Source organism: Tursiops truncatus, chromosome 1 (assembly GCF_011762595.2).
Source record: "Tursiops truncatus isolate mTurTru1 chromosome 1, mTurTru1.mat.Y, whole genome shotgun sequence".
Lineage (NCBI taxonomy): Eukaryota > Metazoa > Chordata > Mammalia > Artiodactyla > Delphinidae > Tursiops > Tursiops truncatus.
Window position 1 is genome coordinate 25,375,457 of NC_047034.1, and position 17,959 is coordinate 25,393,415.

General features: G+C 48.2%; 1 protein-coding gene across 1 annotated transcript in view; it reads right to left on the bottom strand.

Annotated features, from left to right (window-relative positions):
- Positions 1 to 2,314: 2,314 nt before the first annotated feature.
- The window catches only part of KIF26B (kinesin family member 26B), a 506,655-nt gene continuing 491,010 nt past the window's right edge, over positions 2,315 to 17,959 (bottom strand). Inside the window, exons 13-15 of the mRNA XM_019920589.3 lie at positions 13,692 to 13,894; positions 13,111 to 13,261; positions 2,315 to 9,353 (exon numbers count right to left, since the gene is read on the bottom strand). Of these exons, the coding sequence (XP_019776148.1) occupies positions 9,205 to 9,353; positions 13,111 to 13,261; positions 13,692 to 13,894 (503 nt within the window). The 3' untranslated portion in view covers positions 2,315 to 9,204. The remainder of the gene's footprint in view (positions 9,354 to 13,110; positions 13,262 to 13,691; positions 13,895 to 17,959) is intronic.

Below are 17,959 nucleotides of genomic sequence, written 5' to 3' on the forward strand. Positions count from 1 at the left end.
TAAGAGCACATGTTCTTGACTGGGGAAATATATGTGTGTGGTAGAATTATTAAGGGGGAAGAAAGATTCCAAAAAAGGGTTAAGTCAATGATTATCCAAAAGTTGTAAAGGTGTTTGTGTGTGTCTATTATGACAGTGGTGGTCTGGAGTGAGATTAAAGGTAACTTTTATTTTCAACTTCCAGCTTTTCAAAAGCCCAGTTTAAAAAAAATAAAGGCCTTTTTCTTGCTGGCTTTTCGGGGAACTTGGGGTTTGTGGAGCTCTGTGGTCTGGTGGAAAGCCTTTATTTTGAGTTTTTCTTCTGAGCACAGGCAAAGTGGTATAATGTACATGTCTGGACCTGGGACCGCTACGGAGGGAAGGGGCCCAAAGGATGGGCAGAACAAGGGCAATTTAACAATTACAAATGAAAAATAAACAGATGACACACTGTTTACCCAGCACATGGGAGGTACCCAGAGCAACTTCCTTGGGTGCCTCCAGGTCACTTCCCCTGATGGAGAGGTCAGGTGACTTGGAGGAAGAGTCTACCCCTCGGCCTCCTGGATTCTTCTCAGACTCTTGGCAAGTGCAGGGAGAAGGCTTACAAGCAAGGGCTGGAGGACCCAGCTGAGTGGCACTAGGGATGGCCACACCCAGCGGACAGGTGGGGGGCTCCACGGGGAGTGAATTTCCATCGCAGAAAAAAAGTGACTTGCAGGGTGACCTATACTTATTCTCTCTCCCTCCTCCCCTTCTCCTTGCCCTCCCAACCTTGGACCCAAGAAGACTCTTCTGGAGGTGAGGCCTGGCGCAAGGCCCCAGATAGAGGAAGAGGGGCATGTGGTGGGGTCAGAGGTTGGCAAAAGCAGCTTGCACCCTACTTTGAGGAGGACTGTGTTTGCCTCTTTGTACTAGGGTTTCGGTTTGCCAGCCGGTGTTGTCAAGGTACTGAGCTCTCGGAGGCCGGTGTCTGTTTTGTTCATCAGCCCCAGCAGTGTGTGACACAAAGCAAGCGCTCGCTAAAGATTTGTTCCGTGATTACTTTGTAAATGATGAGTAGGCATCCGCGTGCTGGAACACCACTCTTCCATCTCTAGGAGGCCTGAAGGCCAAGGCTGCTCAGTGGTAGAGAAGTCAAGTCTGTGTGTATTGTAAAGCAAGGGCACGGGTTTGCCTGGTGTGGGCCTGGTGCCCATTGTGAATTAGGGACTTAATCCCAAATGGGGCATTTGCAATGCAGACCTTTGGTTCCTTTGTTAAAGAAGTCTGACATTTCTGCAGACTCCTGCCCAGGTGTTTTCTGTTTCCTCTTCTTCTTCCAAAGGTGATCCTTTCATTCATGCATTCAACTAGTATTGTTTGAGTACCATGTTCCAGACTCTGTTCTAGACACTGGGGATATAGAAGAACAAGAGACACCCGTGGGTGCTGGGGCGCATTGGCTGCTGACAGGCCGATGTGTTTACACTCAAGTGCTCTGTATGTTTATAAAGGTTTTCTGGAAACAAAGCCTTCAACTAGAAGAGAGTGCAGAAGCATCAGACAGTGCAACGGGCCCTAAGCGAGACAGGACGGCATTTTCTCCACACAGATGCAGGGATGGAAGGGATGGAAAGGATGAAAAGCATAACAGTTATGTTAATAACAATTTGGAGAGTTTAATGGTTTAGGAGACAAATGCAAGTAAGGTCATGTATTTGGTAGTCCTCCCCTGAGGGAGGGGGAAGAACAAGGGGTTAGAAGCAGTTCTAGGTGCTGCCTTTATGGTCTCTCCTCTCCCAGGGGATGGTCAGAGTTAGGTGGCCACTCCACCAGCTCTTCTGTTGAAGGCATTATGTCTAGAAAACCCTATGGCTCCTGGATTCTTAAGAACTCATGGCTTCTGCTACAGTGGCCCAAAGGGAGCCCACGAGGGTCTGGTCTAGCATTTGGGGACAAAAGAAAGGGGTAGCTGGAGCTGTGCGTGCCCAGGCCAGATCAGCAGAGTAGGAGGTATGGATTCAGAGCAGGGCTGTGACCAGTCCAACAAAGCCATCACCACCTCAACACCTAGCTTCTTGACACGTTTCATGTGTGATCACCAGCCCTGTGACTCTCAGGGACGCAGGACAATGCCAGGGCTCTGGGCCTGAGCCCAACATCCACCCACCCCCGCCCGAGCTTCTGAACTTGCTGGAGGCCAGCCCCACAGTGGGAGGAGACAGGCCTCATCCTAGGAAGGCCCTGGGGCCTGGGAGCAAGTCCTCCGCCAAGGTGTCGCTCTAGTGAAAGGGATCCGCCCCAGGCCTTGAATTGTTTCCCCCTCTGTTCAGAAGGGTGAACTGGATAGAGGACTTCATGACTCTGAGTAGGAGAAAAGTGAACATTTAATGCCACCATAGTTTGACTCTTTTTAAACACCAGATTCTTTTTTGACAACATTTTTCACCTCATATGCCACAAAAAAGTCAGAGATCGTAGCCAGCAAACAATGTCTTCACACTGGAAATGGCGCACAGCTTAATGAAGTCATGTCACCAGGTTTTAAGAACTATAACTTTCTTTTCCAGACTGTTCTCCAGGTAGCCTGCTCACACGTATCAGGATCAAGCCAACAGCTAACTTATATCGCTATGCGAAGGCCCATACACAAAACCAGCCTGTTTGCAAATAGGCCGTTGGGACCTACCCAAGTACAGAATAGTTGGATTTCTGACTTTAACAGATGAATTTTATTAAAAGTTTTTAACAGCAAACACTTGTAAGCTAAGAACTTAATTTTTAAAATGGCACCAATCTTTTATCCAAATAGTGAATTTAAAACAATGACATTAAATACCACCCTTGAATTTGAAGTGAGATTTTATGAACTTGTTTATGAATTCGCTGTTTCCGACACAATAAATGCACTTGGGCAGGTCTTGTCTCCAATTCTCAAATTGGCCCATTTCTACAGATTAGCATATTTATATACACATACATACATGACTAGAGCTGAAGGAACCACAAAGATCATTTAGCACACTGTCCTCCTTTTACAGATTAGAAAACTGTGTTCCAGAAACGTTGGGTAATATATCCAAGGCCATAGGACTATTGTCAAAACTGGAGTTAGAACGCAGGTTTTCTGTTCTATGTTCTTCCACCATGTCACATACCTTCTGTACACATGCATCCGTATACACCCCCGTGCACACACACGTCAGTACATCGGTGTGGTGTGTGTCCACATTTCCACACAGACCTGGTGCAACAGCACCTCATGGGAAGAGTCCAAGATGCCGGACTCAGATCCCAGTTCTGCTATAAAACTACTCTGTGAACTTGGGCCAATCATTGGCTATTGACTTCAGTTTCTTCATCTAAAATGATTATCCCCAGCTCCTGAACAGAGCTTTCATTTCTTCAAAGCACTTCCCATCAACTATACCATTTTCTCTTTACACTCTCCCAGAAGGGCAGCTATTATGACCCCCAACCTTCCATCGGGGAGCCCGAGGCCCAGCAATGTGAAGCGACTTGCCGAAGGTTGCATAGCGAGTGAGGAAAGCAGGCCTGGAGCCTGGTTTCCTTACTCTGAGCTCAAGGCTTTTTCTCCTAGGTTTAGCTGCCTCTCAAATGAGACTACTGACCCCAGCCCCTCCTGGCCTCTCAGGGATCCAGTGAGGGGACAAGATGCTTTAAGTATTATGGGTTGTAAGACTCACTAAAGTGCTTTGGTTTGTCCAGAAAAAACAGGTACTATATATATCCAAGGTAAGGAACTTCAGTTTCCTCTTCCAGACCCCTTCAGTAACAGCAGGGGTGGGAGGTGGGACATCTTAGGTAAATGTAGGAACCTAATACTGTCTGCAATTTTCAGAAATTTAGTGTTGAACCAGCAGGAGGAGGCTGGATCCTCTTTCACTCAGGCCTGTGGAGGCTGATTTCCAAGACGGTTATCATCAAATTCAAAAGGAAATGATCTTTTCCTTTTCAGCTACTTACTTTAGAAACAAATTAGGTTTTGAACTAAGCCCTGGACTTTGAGGATTGGATCCTAATCCCTGTTTTCCTGTTTTATTTCTCTTTCCTCCCCGCTGCCTGTGTCTCTGTTAACAGAGCTTGTTAGAGTGAGGAGAAAAAAAAGCCATAGGCAGATCCACCAGCCTTACACTTTGATGCATAGCACTTGGATAGCATTTCCAACCACGGTGTATAAATAAATTATAAAACACGAGGCGCCACAAAACAACATCCTGAGTTTACAAATAAATTATAACTTCTTCATAAACTGAATATGACAGTGTGGGGTGTTGGTTAGCAGTACGGGGAATGAAACAGTGAGCCTTTTGAGTTTCGAAGGTGATTTCTACATCTACATAAAATAGATGTGTGAGTGCCAGGATTTCAGCACTCGCCCTACACGCATGGACGTTGGGAACTGCATCTAGAGAATATGATTATGTGCACTAAAGGTCTGATGCCACCTCAAGCACTTCAAGTATGTCCGATATTATGGCATCATCTCTGGTTCCGAGCAGGGCCACCCCAATGCAGAATGCGTTGTTTCGGGATGGATAAGCAGCTTCTAAAACTTTGCAAAAACTTTTTCTGAGAAGATGAGCTTCTCCTGGATTGGAATTATGCTGTTATCTGGAAATGACGAGCAGCTTGGAATAGATATGTATTTTGTCGGGAAGATTGCTAAGGGACACAATTTGTGAGTTTTTACCCACAAATGTTGACAGATCTTTGCTGGAGGAGAAAGAGAGATTATAATCCAAAGGGACACTATATTCTACGACCTGTCCACCCACTACTGCCCCCCCCCCAAAAAAATTTTAGACCATTTGCTGGCATTTGTCAATGAAACTGAGTGTCGGTTTTGCTTCACTGGGCATAGAGAAAAGTGGGCTGCACGGGCCTTTCTTCGGCAGTCAAGTTTCAGTGTGGCAATGTTGAAGAGCGTGCCCCGTGGGGGAAGATGGGCCGTACTGCCTGGGTGGCGGCAGGCGGGCCCCAGGGCCAGCGCCCATGGGTGATCTATTCAGCATCAGTTTGTCAAGAACAGGGTTTTCAACGTGTTTCTTACTTGCATGGTTTCAGGGTTTAAAATACACTGCCCTTAAAAGTGAGGAAATCTTTAAATATGTGCTCAAGGAGTGGGGCTAATCTTCCAGCAGGAAAAGAACACTGAATAAATTCATGAATTCTTCTGGTTTCAATTTTGAAATTAACTCATCTTTAGTAATTTCTGTTACAGCCCAAACCCTTCTTGGAATAGGGATTTAAAAACATTCACCACATCATTATTTATGGTGGGAGCCTTGATTACAGATCAGCAGTGGCCAATGACACAGGCAACCGTGTGTAGAGCCAGGGTAATAAACGCTTGGGCTGTTGCAAGCCCTGCCTCTATCCCAAGAAACCCAGATCAGACAGCTGCTTTTGAATAGTAACACCTAAAAGGCTGATGGATTAACCAAAATTCATGATCAGCATCAGAATCTGAAGCCCAAAAAAGGGCCCTTGCTTAACATGAACAGAAATCCGAGAACCGGCACAAGATATATATGCGTCTGTGTCAGACTTTTTGAACCACTGCCCTGGATGGGTTTCGTGGCTATGATGTAGTCACCACCACCTTCCAGGAACACAGACTCCAAGCTTAAGACTAATTGATGACAAATGGCGAGACTCCTGCCTGCCGAATTCCCCACTCTGGGCTGCATGGCGTTTTATCCCAGCTCTCTCCTCTCCCCAGCATGGGGTCCCTTGTATGAGCCCCACCTGAGTCAACACAGGACCAACCTTTGCATTTACATCTCAAGCTCCCTACCTTCAGAATAGCAACTGCAGAGAAAACAACAGACAGGATGTTTCGATTTCAAATCTGGAAGAGATGAAAGTTAGTGACAGCTTCCCCATGACGTAGAGGGGAATTCAAGGACAAGAATATCAAAAGTTGCAGCTCTCAGGTGGGGCTTGAGAGCCCAGGATAAAGCAAACTCCCACTCTGTGGCAACGTGAAACACCCCTCATGAAATGCAATATGGATTCACTCCCCGGAAACAGCATCACTATTCCACTTTCGGGCTCTGAGTTTTGCTTCCACCTCACACTAAACTATTTGGAGAGGGGAACAGATTTCAGACAAAGAATTAAGGCTTCCACGTCTAAACGTTAATTTCAAATAAATATTTGTTTGGTCCTCTCATTTGTGGATAATAAAATGGAATAATGGGTTCTTTGACATTCCCTTTGCCTTCCTAGGTTATCTGTCACCAAAACCACAAGGAGACCTGGACCTGCCTCACACCTGGCCATTGAATGAGGTGTTCTTCAGTTATTAGAACTGCTACAGAACAGCTGACCAGCTGTACAATCAACTTATAGGTAGAACCAGGCATAAGCACATTATAGCATAAAAATCATGATTTCTTCACATGGTTTACAAATACTTGGTGTGTTAAGATGTTTGTAGCTTACTTACGTTAGAAAAGAAAGGAAAAGAAAAGTAAGGGAAAAAGCCAATGGACAACCTCCATGCCAAGTTGTTCTCCTACACCATGGCCAAAAGCATCCTGGGAGAAGCTCCATGGTGTGGCATCTTGCGAGGCCAGTCTGACTTGGTAAGAGAGCTCCTGGTCTCATTCAGCCCTTTGGCTGTCTCATAAAGTTGCTACAAACATATAAAGCAGGTTTAGGCAGGAGGCAAGCGGAAGGCCACTCCCCTAGGAAAGTTTCCACTGATCAAGATTTTAATTTCTGTAGATGTTTCCGCTTAGTCTCACTCCAGGAAAGGCACGAAGGCCCCAGTGCTGGCCTGCTAAGGAAGTCAGCACAGTGAGGTAACCTGTGGGAAAGACATGGCCAGGGCGAAAGCTAAGGACACTGATTACTAATCCAATGCGTTTGTTTCCAGCAAAGACTAGGATACTCACCTGTGACAATCCCTCAGTTAAAGGCTTTTCATGAAGTGGTGTATATCAAACCAGCAACCAAAGAGGCGCCGAATGGAAAACCCAAACAAACTCAACAGATTGGCATCCTTTGGGGTCCAGAAGCTTCCATTATGCTGCTGTTGAACAAGGCCATTAACACAAGTGCCGAGACCAGAGGTGCACCCAGAGCCATGGGGCTGCCCTGCAGAATGAGGTCAGGGTGTGGGACCCCTGCCTTCCAAGGGGACAGACACACTTGTTAAACTAGAGGGGGAAATGATCCGCTCTGGAGCCACTTTTCACCGTATCATAGCCCGTTTCAGCTATCAGATGGGAGCGCAGCTTCTCTGTGCACCTCTGCATAGGAGCGTGCTCTAACCAAACACAGAGCCAGACTTGTCATCCACAGAGCTGGCTTCCAGTCTAGGGGGCTGACTTCCCAAACAAAGCTAATGGGGCCATCTGTGCCCTGTTCTGACCAGTAAAGGACTGGTACTATGAAGCTCACAAGACTATGGTTCCCACTTACTGAGTTCAGCTGAGCTATGCTGGGCTACACGTGTCCTGAAGAGCATTGGCAAAGAAATGCAAAGGTTCCTTTTCCTTGGGGAGCAGTTGGGGCTGAGGAGTTGGTTAGCCAGGACTGCCTCACCTGGAAATAGGCTCATGGAGATATGCTGCATTTGAGGGCAAAAAGAACAGGGAAAACCCTGGGCACCTCTATCAGTGGGCAGGCTGTAGGGGCCTGGGAGAGGGCCCTGACCTGGAAGGTAGGCGAACACCCTGCTGTTCCACAGCTGTTATTAGACAATCCCTTGACCACTCTGTGCCTGGGTTTCCATCACTAAAATGGGTATAATAGTCCCTAAGGGAATTGTGGCAGGGATGAACATCTCAATTTGAGAATGAGGTCCAAAGTCAAGCCCTGTACATCCATATGCATGAAACTCTGTGCCCTGCCTCGCTACAGGTGTGTGATGTATGACAGGAAAACTTTCTCTGCCTTCAGGTGTCAAGGTTGAGTGGCCAAGCCTAGTTGTTTCTTGGGATGGAGGCTTTGGTTCACACGAGGACTGGGACTTCTTGTATTTAAGCAGCACCCTGGGCAACAGAAAAGTTGTGCAACCTCACATCCATCCTTGTTCTGGACCAATACTGTTGGGGTCTCTGAGCATCTACAAGCCCAAGAAGGTCTCCAAACTGGGAAAAATCCTCTGCTCTAATAAATTTGCAAAACTAGGGAGCAAAAATATATGGCTCTGCTGAATCGGTTCAAGGTCTCAATCCAGAGTCTTTGGAATAAAAATGAATATGAAAAATGTTATGAGGGCCATGAAAACCCTGGATTCGTGGGTAAAGGAACTAGTATATGTGTTCAGGATGTGTGAGAGGAAACTATTCGGAGCAAACATCCCACCCAAAGGGTAAGCAGGGCCCAGGTCATACAGGCTCCTTTCCCCCTAGAGACGCAGCCCTTTCTCCTCTCTTTTCTCTCCAGCTCACGTGCACCTGCTCCATGATCGACCTCCGAGTCTGCCCGCTGACACTGCCACTCGTAGGAGCTGGCATTGAGCATCACCTGCTGTTCCAACCTTCTTTGGAAACACACTGGCTTGTGCCCGGAAGTCTCTATCTTCTGTTTGAGTGGCCTTCCCAGCAGAACCATAGCAGACAGTTAACATTTATTCATATGCCATACCGATTAGGAAATAGCTCTACAAACACAACTTACTTAGAAACAGCAAGTCAGAAATAGGATAAAACACCAAGAGAAAACGAGCTGTAAATACATTGCAAAAATGTGTTTGATTTTCTTTTTTGTTCGTTTTGTTGTTTTCATCTTGACTAGCACCATCTGTACACAAGAAAGTATGAACATAAATGTTTGGATAATAACAAAGATTTGCAAGGCACTTCATCAGTCATTCGGAGTAACTTGTTTTGTTTTCACTTTCCACAGCAATCCCACGTCCACCCTCGCCTTTTCTCACAAACCAGGAGAAGAGTGAGGTCTCTTTTGCCAGCATTTCTTATGTACAAACAAGTTCTTTAAAGTTCCTCAAAGTGCTTTTTCAGTCTCACGGGGGCTTCCACGTCCCTTGGGTTTCCCATCATTTTCTCCTCTCCTGCGTGTTTGGTGTTTGCACCTTTCCTACAGAAAACAAAAGAAAAATCACCTTCTGCTCCACGCTCACTCCAGACTTGCCACCGACCTTCGTCCTCCTTCCGTGGTCACTGAGCGCGGCCAGCACCGAGGGCCCGCCGAGCGCGGCTGCCTGCGGATAGGGAGCGAGGGCCGGCCGGGCGGCGGCTCCCGTCAGCGGCGCCGGGAGGTGATGTCGAAGCAGGTGATCATCATGAGGTGCGCCTTGCAGAAGTTGACGCGGCTCTCCAGGCGCTCTGTCACGCACTCCAGCGCTTCCAGGTACTCCAGGGAATCCAGCTCCAGAACCTGCTCCAAGTCAACTGCAAAGAAGGAGAAGCCCGATGGAGACGTGCGGCCAGCGGGGAAGGGTGATCGGACGGCTCAGCCGTGCCGGCCCGCGGCTCCTGCACCTACACCTGTACCTGCACCTGTACCTATACCTGCGCCTGTACCTGCACCTGCACCTGCGCCTACACCTGTACCTGTACCTGCACCTGTACCTGCACCTGTACTTGTACCTGCACCTCTACCTGCGCCTGTACCTGCGCCTGCGCCTGTACCTGCGCCTGCACCTGTACCTGCACCTGCACCTGCGCCTGTACCTGCACCTGCGCCTGTGCCGGAAGGTCTTAGGCAGCGCTGCCACACCCTCCTGCTCAACCCTCTGCCGCTCTCAGGTCGAGAACAAAACACTTTACTACTTGTAGTTATATTGGGGCCCTTCATTCCAATGATAACATTAGACCCCTGACATTTTATTGCGACTCTACTGAGGGACAAAGTGACATCAAGCTCTCTCCACCTCCACCATCTCCATGACAGGATTTGGGACTCTACCAGCACCATTTTCTTTATTAACTAGAAAATAAATAAAGCTTCAAGCTGAGGTATGGAGAAACCCTTCCTTTTTGGGGTCTCACCTGAATGATGTTTATACCTCTGCCTGCTGATGTAAGTGTGTTGCTCTCTGGTTAGTCCCTCACACAGCTGTGTGCAGCTGCCTCTCTTCACAGTGACCCTGCCCCTTGGCACTTCCTGTGCAGTTTCATATACTCACTGGCCCTTTGGGAACTAGGGTGATGATGGAATCTATGTTAATAATTACGATTCTTAGACTCATAGACATAAAGAACAGACTTGTGGTTGCCAAGGGGGTGGGGGGGGTAGGTAGGGGTGGACTGGGAGTTTGGGATTAGCAGATGCAAACTAGTATACATAGGATGAATAAACAACAAGGTCCTACTGTATAGCACAGGGAACTACATTCAGTATCCTGTGATAAACCATAATGGAAAAAATATAAAAAAGAATATAGATGTATGTGTGTGTGTCACTGAATCACTTTGCTGTACAGCAGAAATGAACACATTGTAAATCAACTATACTTTAATGAAAAATAATAATAATTACGATTCTGTGCTCAGAAGCTGAGATTTAGGACCCAGATGCTGTCCCTAATGTTCAGGCCTGCACAGAGTTAAAAGCCTGTTTCCTTCAGTTCCTCAAGGGCAATTATGTGAGGCCACCCTCTCCTGGCCCCCGGCCACTACTTGGTCCAGTGGTGACTGGGCAGGGGGGTAGGCTGCTACAGAGTGCCCAGCATGGAGAGGACAGGCATGGGCAGCAGCCAGGGCAGCGGGGGTGGCCCTGGAACCCAAGGCAGGAGACTTGCACTTGACTCCCAGGTCGGCCACGCCTAATCTTTGCTGCCAAAGGGTCCTTAAAAGTAACAGGAGAGTCATAATCCCTCGTCTGCCTACTTTCCTAACTAGAGTTGCCATGAAGAGTGGAACCAAAAAGAGACGATGAATGTGAATGTGGTCTGAGAACTGTAACAAGCTACAGGAACATCAAGGGCTGAAATCAAGGCTGACTTCTTTTATAGGAGACTTAACTGGGCTCAGAGAAGTGAGGCGTCCTGCTCAGGGTTACACAGTTAATAAGGACCAGGGCTGGGAACGAGGCTGAGGCTCCTGAATACCGGGCTAATATTTAAAAACCAAACAAAACCCCTCACCATACCATACCCACATCAGCTATATTATTGGATCACCTTGGAAATTTAAAAAAATGGATTCCAGAACATTTATTTCTAGCCAACACCCAGCCTATTACCCACACCCAGGGAACAGTCCGAATACAGTCTCATTGATTTTTGAGGGGTCATTTTTGGTTTCAATTCATCTTGAAGAAACAATCTGTGTTTCTCCTTTCACGTGGCCTTCTGTTCATTACCTTTCTCAGCATCAAAAAATCCCTGATTCCTGACGTGAACAAAGGCAAGAAGGAAGGGATCGTTTCCTGGAAGCATCTACATATGTACCGACGTTTAAGCTGCTCCCATCCTGGGAAAAAATGTGACTTTGTAAGATGAAGACAATTATCAAGCCTGCCTTAGGCATAAATAGCTCTCAAAAAATGTTAATGAAAACAGCAGAAAGGAAGAGGAACTGCTGAATGGGCACCCCTGGGATCTTGAAGTGCCTGAGGATTAATGGAAGAAGGAAAAGGGTGTGCACAGGTGGGAGAAACATAGCATTAGGCTCCGTGTTTATGCCGCGGCCAGACTTCAGCTAACGTCCTCGTTCGTGTCTTGTCTGCCCTATCACAGCCTTAGATGGAAACACCCTGGAGAGCAGGAGTTCATGTCTCTGGTTCAGATTTCTAACAAGGGACCTACGTTGCTGCATCATGCAAGCAGGCGCTGAGGAAATGTCTCCTGCTGAGGATAGCTATTTTGTTAACTCGGGGATAATACAAACACTAATTACTACTGGACATTGCTCCTTCATCATGGGCAGGCAGCGTAACCAGAACTGGACTGATAGTAACTCGTTCACTCTCACAACAGCCTTATGAGGTAGGCAGCATTATGTGCCTACCATCTGACAGTTAAGGAAATCAAGGCTCAGAGAGGTTAAGCATCTTACCCAAGGTCTCACAGCCAGCTTCCAAAGTGGGTCTGCATGACTGTGGCTGTCACCACAAATGGTACAACTCAACAAGGTAAGATGCATCACAGACTGGTCCCAGTGCCCTGTCCTCCTTTAGGTTATGTTGATCCTCATATGCACTCATGAGGTACTCAGGGGAGATGTTATTACCTCAGTGCTATGGAAAGGAAGCCACCTGAAGACATACTGTGAAAGTGGCAGGGCACAGCTAGAAGACCAGCAAATTCTGTCCTTTCTTCTTTGCCCAGGATCATTTCACCCAGTATTTCTTAAACCTAAGCCCCAGACTCTGCCTGTCACGCTCCCGGCACCGGCCTGGGAATGCTCAGGAGAGAGTGATGTGACCTTCAGCGGACACTTGTGAAGAGAGGGAGGCACAGGGAGGCTGAGGGACTGGAGGGAAGAGCTGGTGAGTGCCAGACAGGAAAGGAGGGAAAGGAACGTTAGTGGAAGTAATGTATTTTATCTCAGAGACTAAGCCGTCTAGCATTGGGCCCCCATATCAATGAAACAGTTGGGACCAGATTTGAGCTTTATTTTGTGGTAAATGGAATGGTTCGAAACAAATAAATAAGAAACAATTGAATCCATCTTTCAAAGGGAGCAGAATTGTTCTGAATTGTTATTAGATGGTTACTGTCATCCTGGGCTTTCTATTAAATGGAAATAACACTGTGAATGTTATTCTTTTCACTCAAAAATGTTTTTCTTGCTTTCTGGGTTCTTTTCGAGGCTTTTCTAGGATTGCACATTCTACCTTATAAAGCACTCTATAAATTCTTGTCTATTTCAGGCTAGATATGCAATGTGATCTTGTGGCCAGGGAGCAGATTGGTAATATAGCCTTCATGTCTGGGTGAGCGTCCACCACACGTAGGGGGAAAAAAATCTCATTTTCAGGTGCTTTGGACTGAGACACATAAGAAATAATCGTGCAAGAGCAATACTCACCGCCCTGCTGCTCACACCCCTCCCACCTGCCCCCCACAGAGCGGGATTGCGCCCAGGGAGGCCATCTCCAGCCAAGGGGCATGGAAGGCCCTCGGGTTCAGACAGCGTCTGTGTCCCTCTCAGCCTGGCCTGTTTAACTGGTGAACCCAGGAGTCGCAGTGATGGGCCTTACATTCGCTGAGCCACTTGTTGGGATCCAGCATCAGATACTGTTTCGTCGTCTCCAGCTCCTTCATTAGCCACTCGTACTTGGCTCGGACCTCGGCAATTCTCTGCTGGCGATGCTCCAGGATTTTCAGCTTTGCATTGAAGCACATGACCTCCTAGTACACAGATGGGAAGGAGATGGGGGTGGAGGGGGGAGGAGAAAGGACCTTCAGCTCAAATCCAGCCCAGGCAACCTCTTCTGGAAAGGAATACTTGTGCTGATGGTCAGTGCAAAAGGAGCAGGTCACTGGGAAGTTTGGGAGGGAGCTGGGGGCTCAGCTCAGACAGCCCACTCACGGGGTAGGGCTATCACTGGCATATCTCAAATTTAGAAGGCGGCCGGTGCTCCAAAATGGAGCCAGAAGAGCCTTCAGAGGTCTTCGGGCAGAGAAACAGGCTGCTCTCCCGAGCTGGGGGCACGGGCCCGTCTCCCGCCGGAAGCCGCTGGGAGTCTCGGTGGCCTGCGCCCTCCTCTCGGGCGCGGCCTCAGCGTCAGCCCGGGGACCTCCTGGGGGACCGCCACCGCGTGGGGAGGGGGAGGCGCACCTTGCTGCTGCCCCCTCGTCGCCGCTGCAGCCGCTCCACGTCGTCAATTTCATAGACTTTAATCTCAAAAGGTTCCCCGAGGCCCCTCTGGGTGCTGCGCAAGGGGCCGTCCACCCAACGGACCCCTGCGCTGTTGGCCGGTTTCCTCACAGGGGAGGGGGTGTCAAGGGACAGCGCCGGGATGAGCCTCCGTCTCTGGGAACCTAGGCAGGGGATTAAGCCTAAAGTTAATTGTTTTGAATTTCTATCTTTTTTTTTTTTAACATCTTTATTGGAGTATAACTGCTTTACAATGGTGTGTTAGTTTCTGCTTTATAACAAAGTGCATCAGTTATACATATACATATATCCCCATATCTCTTCCCTCTTGCGTCTCCCTCCCTATCCCACCCCTCTAGGTGGTCACAAAGCACTGAGCTGATCTCCCTGTGCTATGCGGCTGCTTCCCACTATATGTCCATGCCACTCTCGCGCTTTGTCGCAGCTCACCCTTCCCCCTCCCCATATCCTCAAGTCCATTCTCTAGTAGGTCTGTGTATTTATTCCCATCTTACCCCTAGGTTCTTCATGACATTTTTTTTTTCTTAGATTCTATATATATGTGTTAGCATACGGTATTTGTTTTTCTCTTTCTGACTTAACTTCACTCTGTATGACAGAGTCTAGGTCCATCCACCTCACTACAAATAACTCAATTTCGTTTCTTTTTATGGCTGAGTAATATTCCATTGTATATATGTGCCACATCTTTACCCATTCATCTGGTGATGGACACTTAGGTTGCTTCCATGTCCTGGCTATTGTAAATAGTGCTGCAATGAACATTGTGGTACATGACTCTTTTTGAATTATGGTTTTCTCAGGGTATATGCCCAGTAGTGGGATTGCTGGGTCGTATGGTAATTCTATTTGCAGGGTTTTTTTTTTTTTTTTTTTTTGCGGTACGCGGGCCTCTCACTGTTGTGGCCTCTCCCGTTGAGGAGCACAGGCTCCGGACGCGCAGGTTCAGCGGCCATGGCTCACCGGCCCAGATGCTCCGCGGCATGTGGGATCTTCCCGGACCGGGGCACAAACCCGTGTCCCTGCATTGGCAGGCGGACTCTCAATCACTGTGCCACCAGGGAAGCCCTATTTGCAGTTTTTTAAGGAACCTCCATACTGTTCTCCATAGTGACTGTATCAATTTACATTCCCACCAACAGTGCAAGAGGGTTCCCTTTTTTGAATTTCTATCTTTTAAATGTAGTTTTGATGCAAGGGCTGGCGGCGTGACAGGGCTGTGTTTGAACCCCTCCAGCCTCCCACCTCCCGCCTCAGCATCCACTTCCTTACCTGGCACTTGCTTTACCTCCACAAGCTCAGATGTCCCCCCTTCCCTGTCGAGCCACCTGTGGTCTCCCCCCTGAAACACACACGCTGGAGGACACGAGAACTGAGAGTCACCCTGGCCACACCCTCAGCACGGACAAGGGTTACCGTGAAATTAGAGACGTTCCATTAGTGAGAAAAGATCCTAGTGTTTGGTATTGTGGTAGGAGGAGTTTATTTGCTTCTAACAACAACACTGGAATAAGCACTGATTATGCCAGGCCCTACTTATCGTGCCTTACACACTGTGACGGAGACTGCGAGCTGCCCCCCAGTACCAGCCCCCCTCTTCTTCCTCTGCAGAAGACCCTGAGTTGGAGCAGGGCACACGGCCACCCAGGTGTACCCTGTGTGGTACATGTGACTTAAGCTCCACCGCTGCAACAGAAGCAGAATTGCCCCGTGTAACAGCTAGAAAGTGTCCTGAAAGGATGAGGTCTGCTCTCCTCGTCCTCTCGCCTTTGTCCTGGATGGAATATGGGCCTGTTGGCCGGTCCATGACATGAAGATCGTAAACAACAGAAAAACAAGAGAAGGAACCTAGATTCCTGACACCCTGGAGACCTTCACAGTGGTACATGTGTTACAACTGACCCTACATTGACACGTCATTATCCATAGGGATACCCAGGGTCCATAGTTTACACTGGGGTTCACTCTTGGTGTTTACATCCTGGGGTTTGGACAAATGTGCAGTGATATGTATCCACCATGATACGATCACACAGAGTATTTTCCCTTAAAACCCCCTACACAGACTTTTACATGAGAAATTAATCTCTACATTGTTATTAGGGTTTTCTGTCACAGACAAGCCTAGTATCTAATTTAATTCTCACAGAAGCAGAAACTAAGGTACAAAAGACTTCAGTAACTTGCCCAAAGTCTCAGTGTTCCCTTGTTTAAAAAATCCATTGCCGGGCTTCCCTGGTGGCACAGTGGTTGAGAGTCTGCCTGCCGATGCAGGGGACACGGGTTCGTGCCCTGGTCTGGGAAGATCCCACATGCCGCGGAGCAGCTGGCCCCGTGAGCCATGGCCGCTGAGCCTGCGCGTCCAGAGCCTGTGCTCCGCAACGGGAGAGGCCACAACAGTGAGAGGCCTGCGTACCGCCCCCCACCAAAAAAATCCATTGCCCACATTCTCTACCAAAATAAAAAATAAAAATATCAGATAATATACGATTTCCCTAAAGGATGGGTTATAATTAAACATCACAGAACTTGGTACATAGTAGGTGCTCACTGAACATGAATATCCTTTTGATTTTTTTCTTCATAATCTATTTGAGGAGATGAAAAATACACAGAAATCATACAGACTGTATGGTTAGGCCATTTAAGATGGCTGTTCTCTTGTTCTCTATAAATCCCCTGCTTGACCAGTCCCTGCTTCACTCACATGACTACCCAATCCTCTTAATTACAGGGCTTAATCAGTCCCTGATAACCAATGAGCCCACCTGACATCAATTCCCCCTATAAATGGTAGCTTCCTTTTCCCCCGAGTAGTGAAGACTATTGCCATATCTTGTCTGCCGTACATGGTGGGGTGTCGCTCCAGGACCCTGTGCGTCAGATCCCTCTGACCAGTAAACCACTGATGACTCTGTTGCTGTCTCTGGGCTCTTCCTTCGGTCTCAAGGCTGGGTAACTGCAAGGCTTGTGGGCCTGCAGGGTGCATCCCAAGAACTGGCGAGCCTAGCTGGGAGACCGAGGAAACTCCTGTGAGTGCTGAGATGTTGGGAAAAAAGGACGGGAATGGAAAGTTGCAGGGGTAATCCCGAGGAGGCTGTCCATTAACATCGTAGGGCCCAAAGGTTGCAGGGATAATCCTGCAGTGGGGCCCTGTGGCAGCTGTCTACTGTGAGAGATGTCTTTCTGTTCCATTATATTAATGCTATCTTCTTAACCTCCGGGTCTCTTTCCAGTTTAAAAGTAGCAGCCCCGTGCTCATGGCTCATCTAACTGCCCAGGGATGGCTGGTGAATACAGACAAAATGGAAGGACCTGGATTACCTATCAAGGGTGTTATCTGGTCGGGTAAGACAAGCAAACCCCCGACCTACCATGCCTAAACGGTTACAGGCCCAGGCTTTAGGGATATTAACTCAGGAACTGGCTTGTGAATTGGATGTGGCCAGTTACCCAGAAGGGTTTAGTTGGGGCCCAAGGCAACGGCAAACTAATAAGAGCGCTCTTGGGCCTCTGGTCCCAGCTCTGGCAGGAGGCAGAGCAATGATACGGTGTGGTGGCAGCAAGAGCTATCTGCCGTCTACAGTGCATTACAACAGGTGGAAGACGTTACAGAAGGCCTACCCGAGTCACCCAGCAATGCAAACAACCACCATCTGGCATCTAGGACAGCTGAGCATGACATATGGGACCCCCATGGACACTGACAGTGACCAAGGACCATGCAGTTCAGGAATGGGCCGATAAACATGACATACACTGGCATTTCCACCTGCCTTACGACCCCACTGCTGCCAGGCTAATGGAAAGGGTGACTGGGCTACTTAAACAACAGTTGAGATGGGAACTCACTCTCTCAACCTGTGGGCCAGGGACTAACTCAAGCCCTAGGAGCTATAACTGAACATCCCAGGAGCAATCGTCCCAGTGCCGACGCCATGTTAACCCAGAGGAAACTAGTCAACACAACCGGAGTTCAACAGTTGCCCACCGAAGGACCGTTGCCAACTACCGGTCAGGACGACAACTCACTTTGGCCCTGGTGACAGGATCTACCCCCAGAGGAACACGTTATAAAATGGTCCTGAGACTGGCAGGTAAGCCCCTTGTGGTTTGGGTTTGCTGCCTCGTGGGGAATAGGATTAGAAAGGGACCTACAGGTTTTACCTGTCTTCTACCTGCACTCCCCCCGCAGACTACTAAGGGAA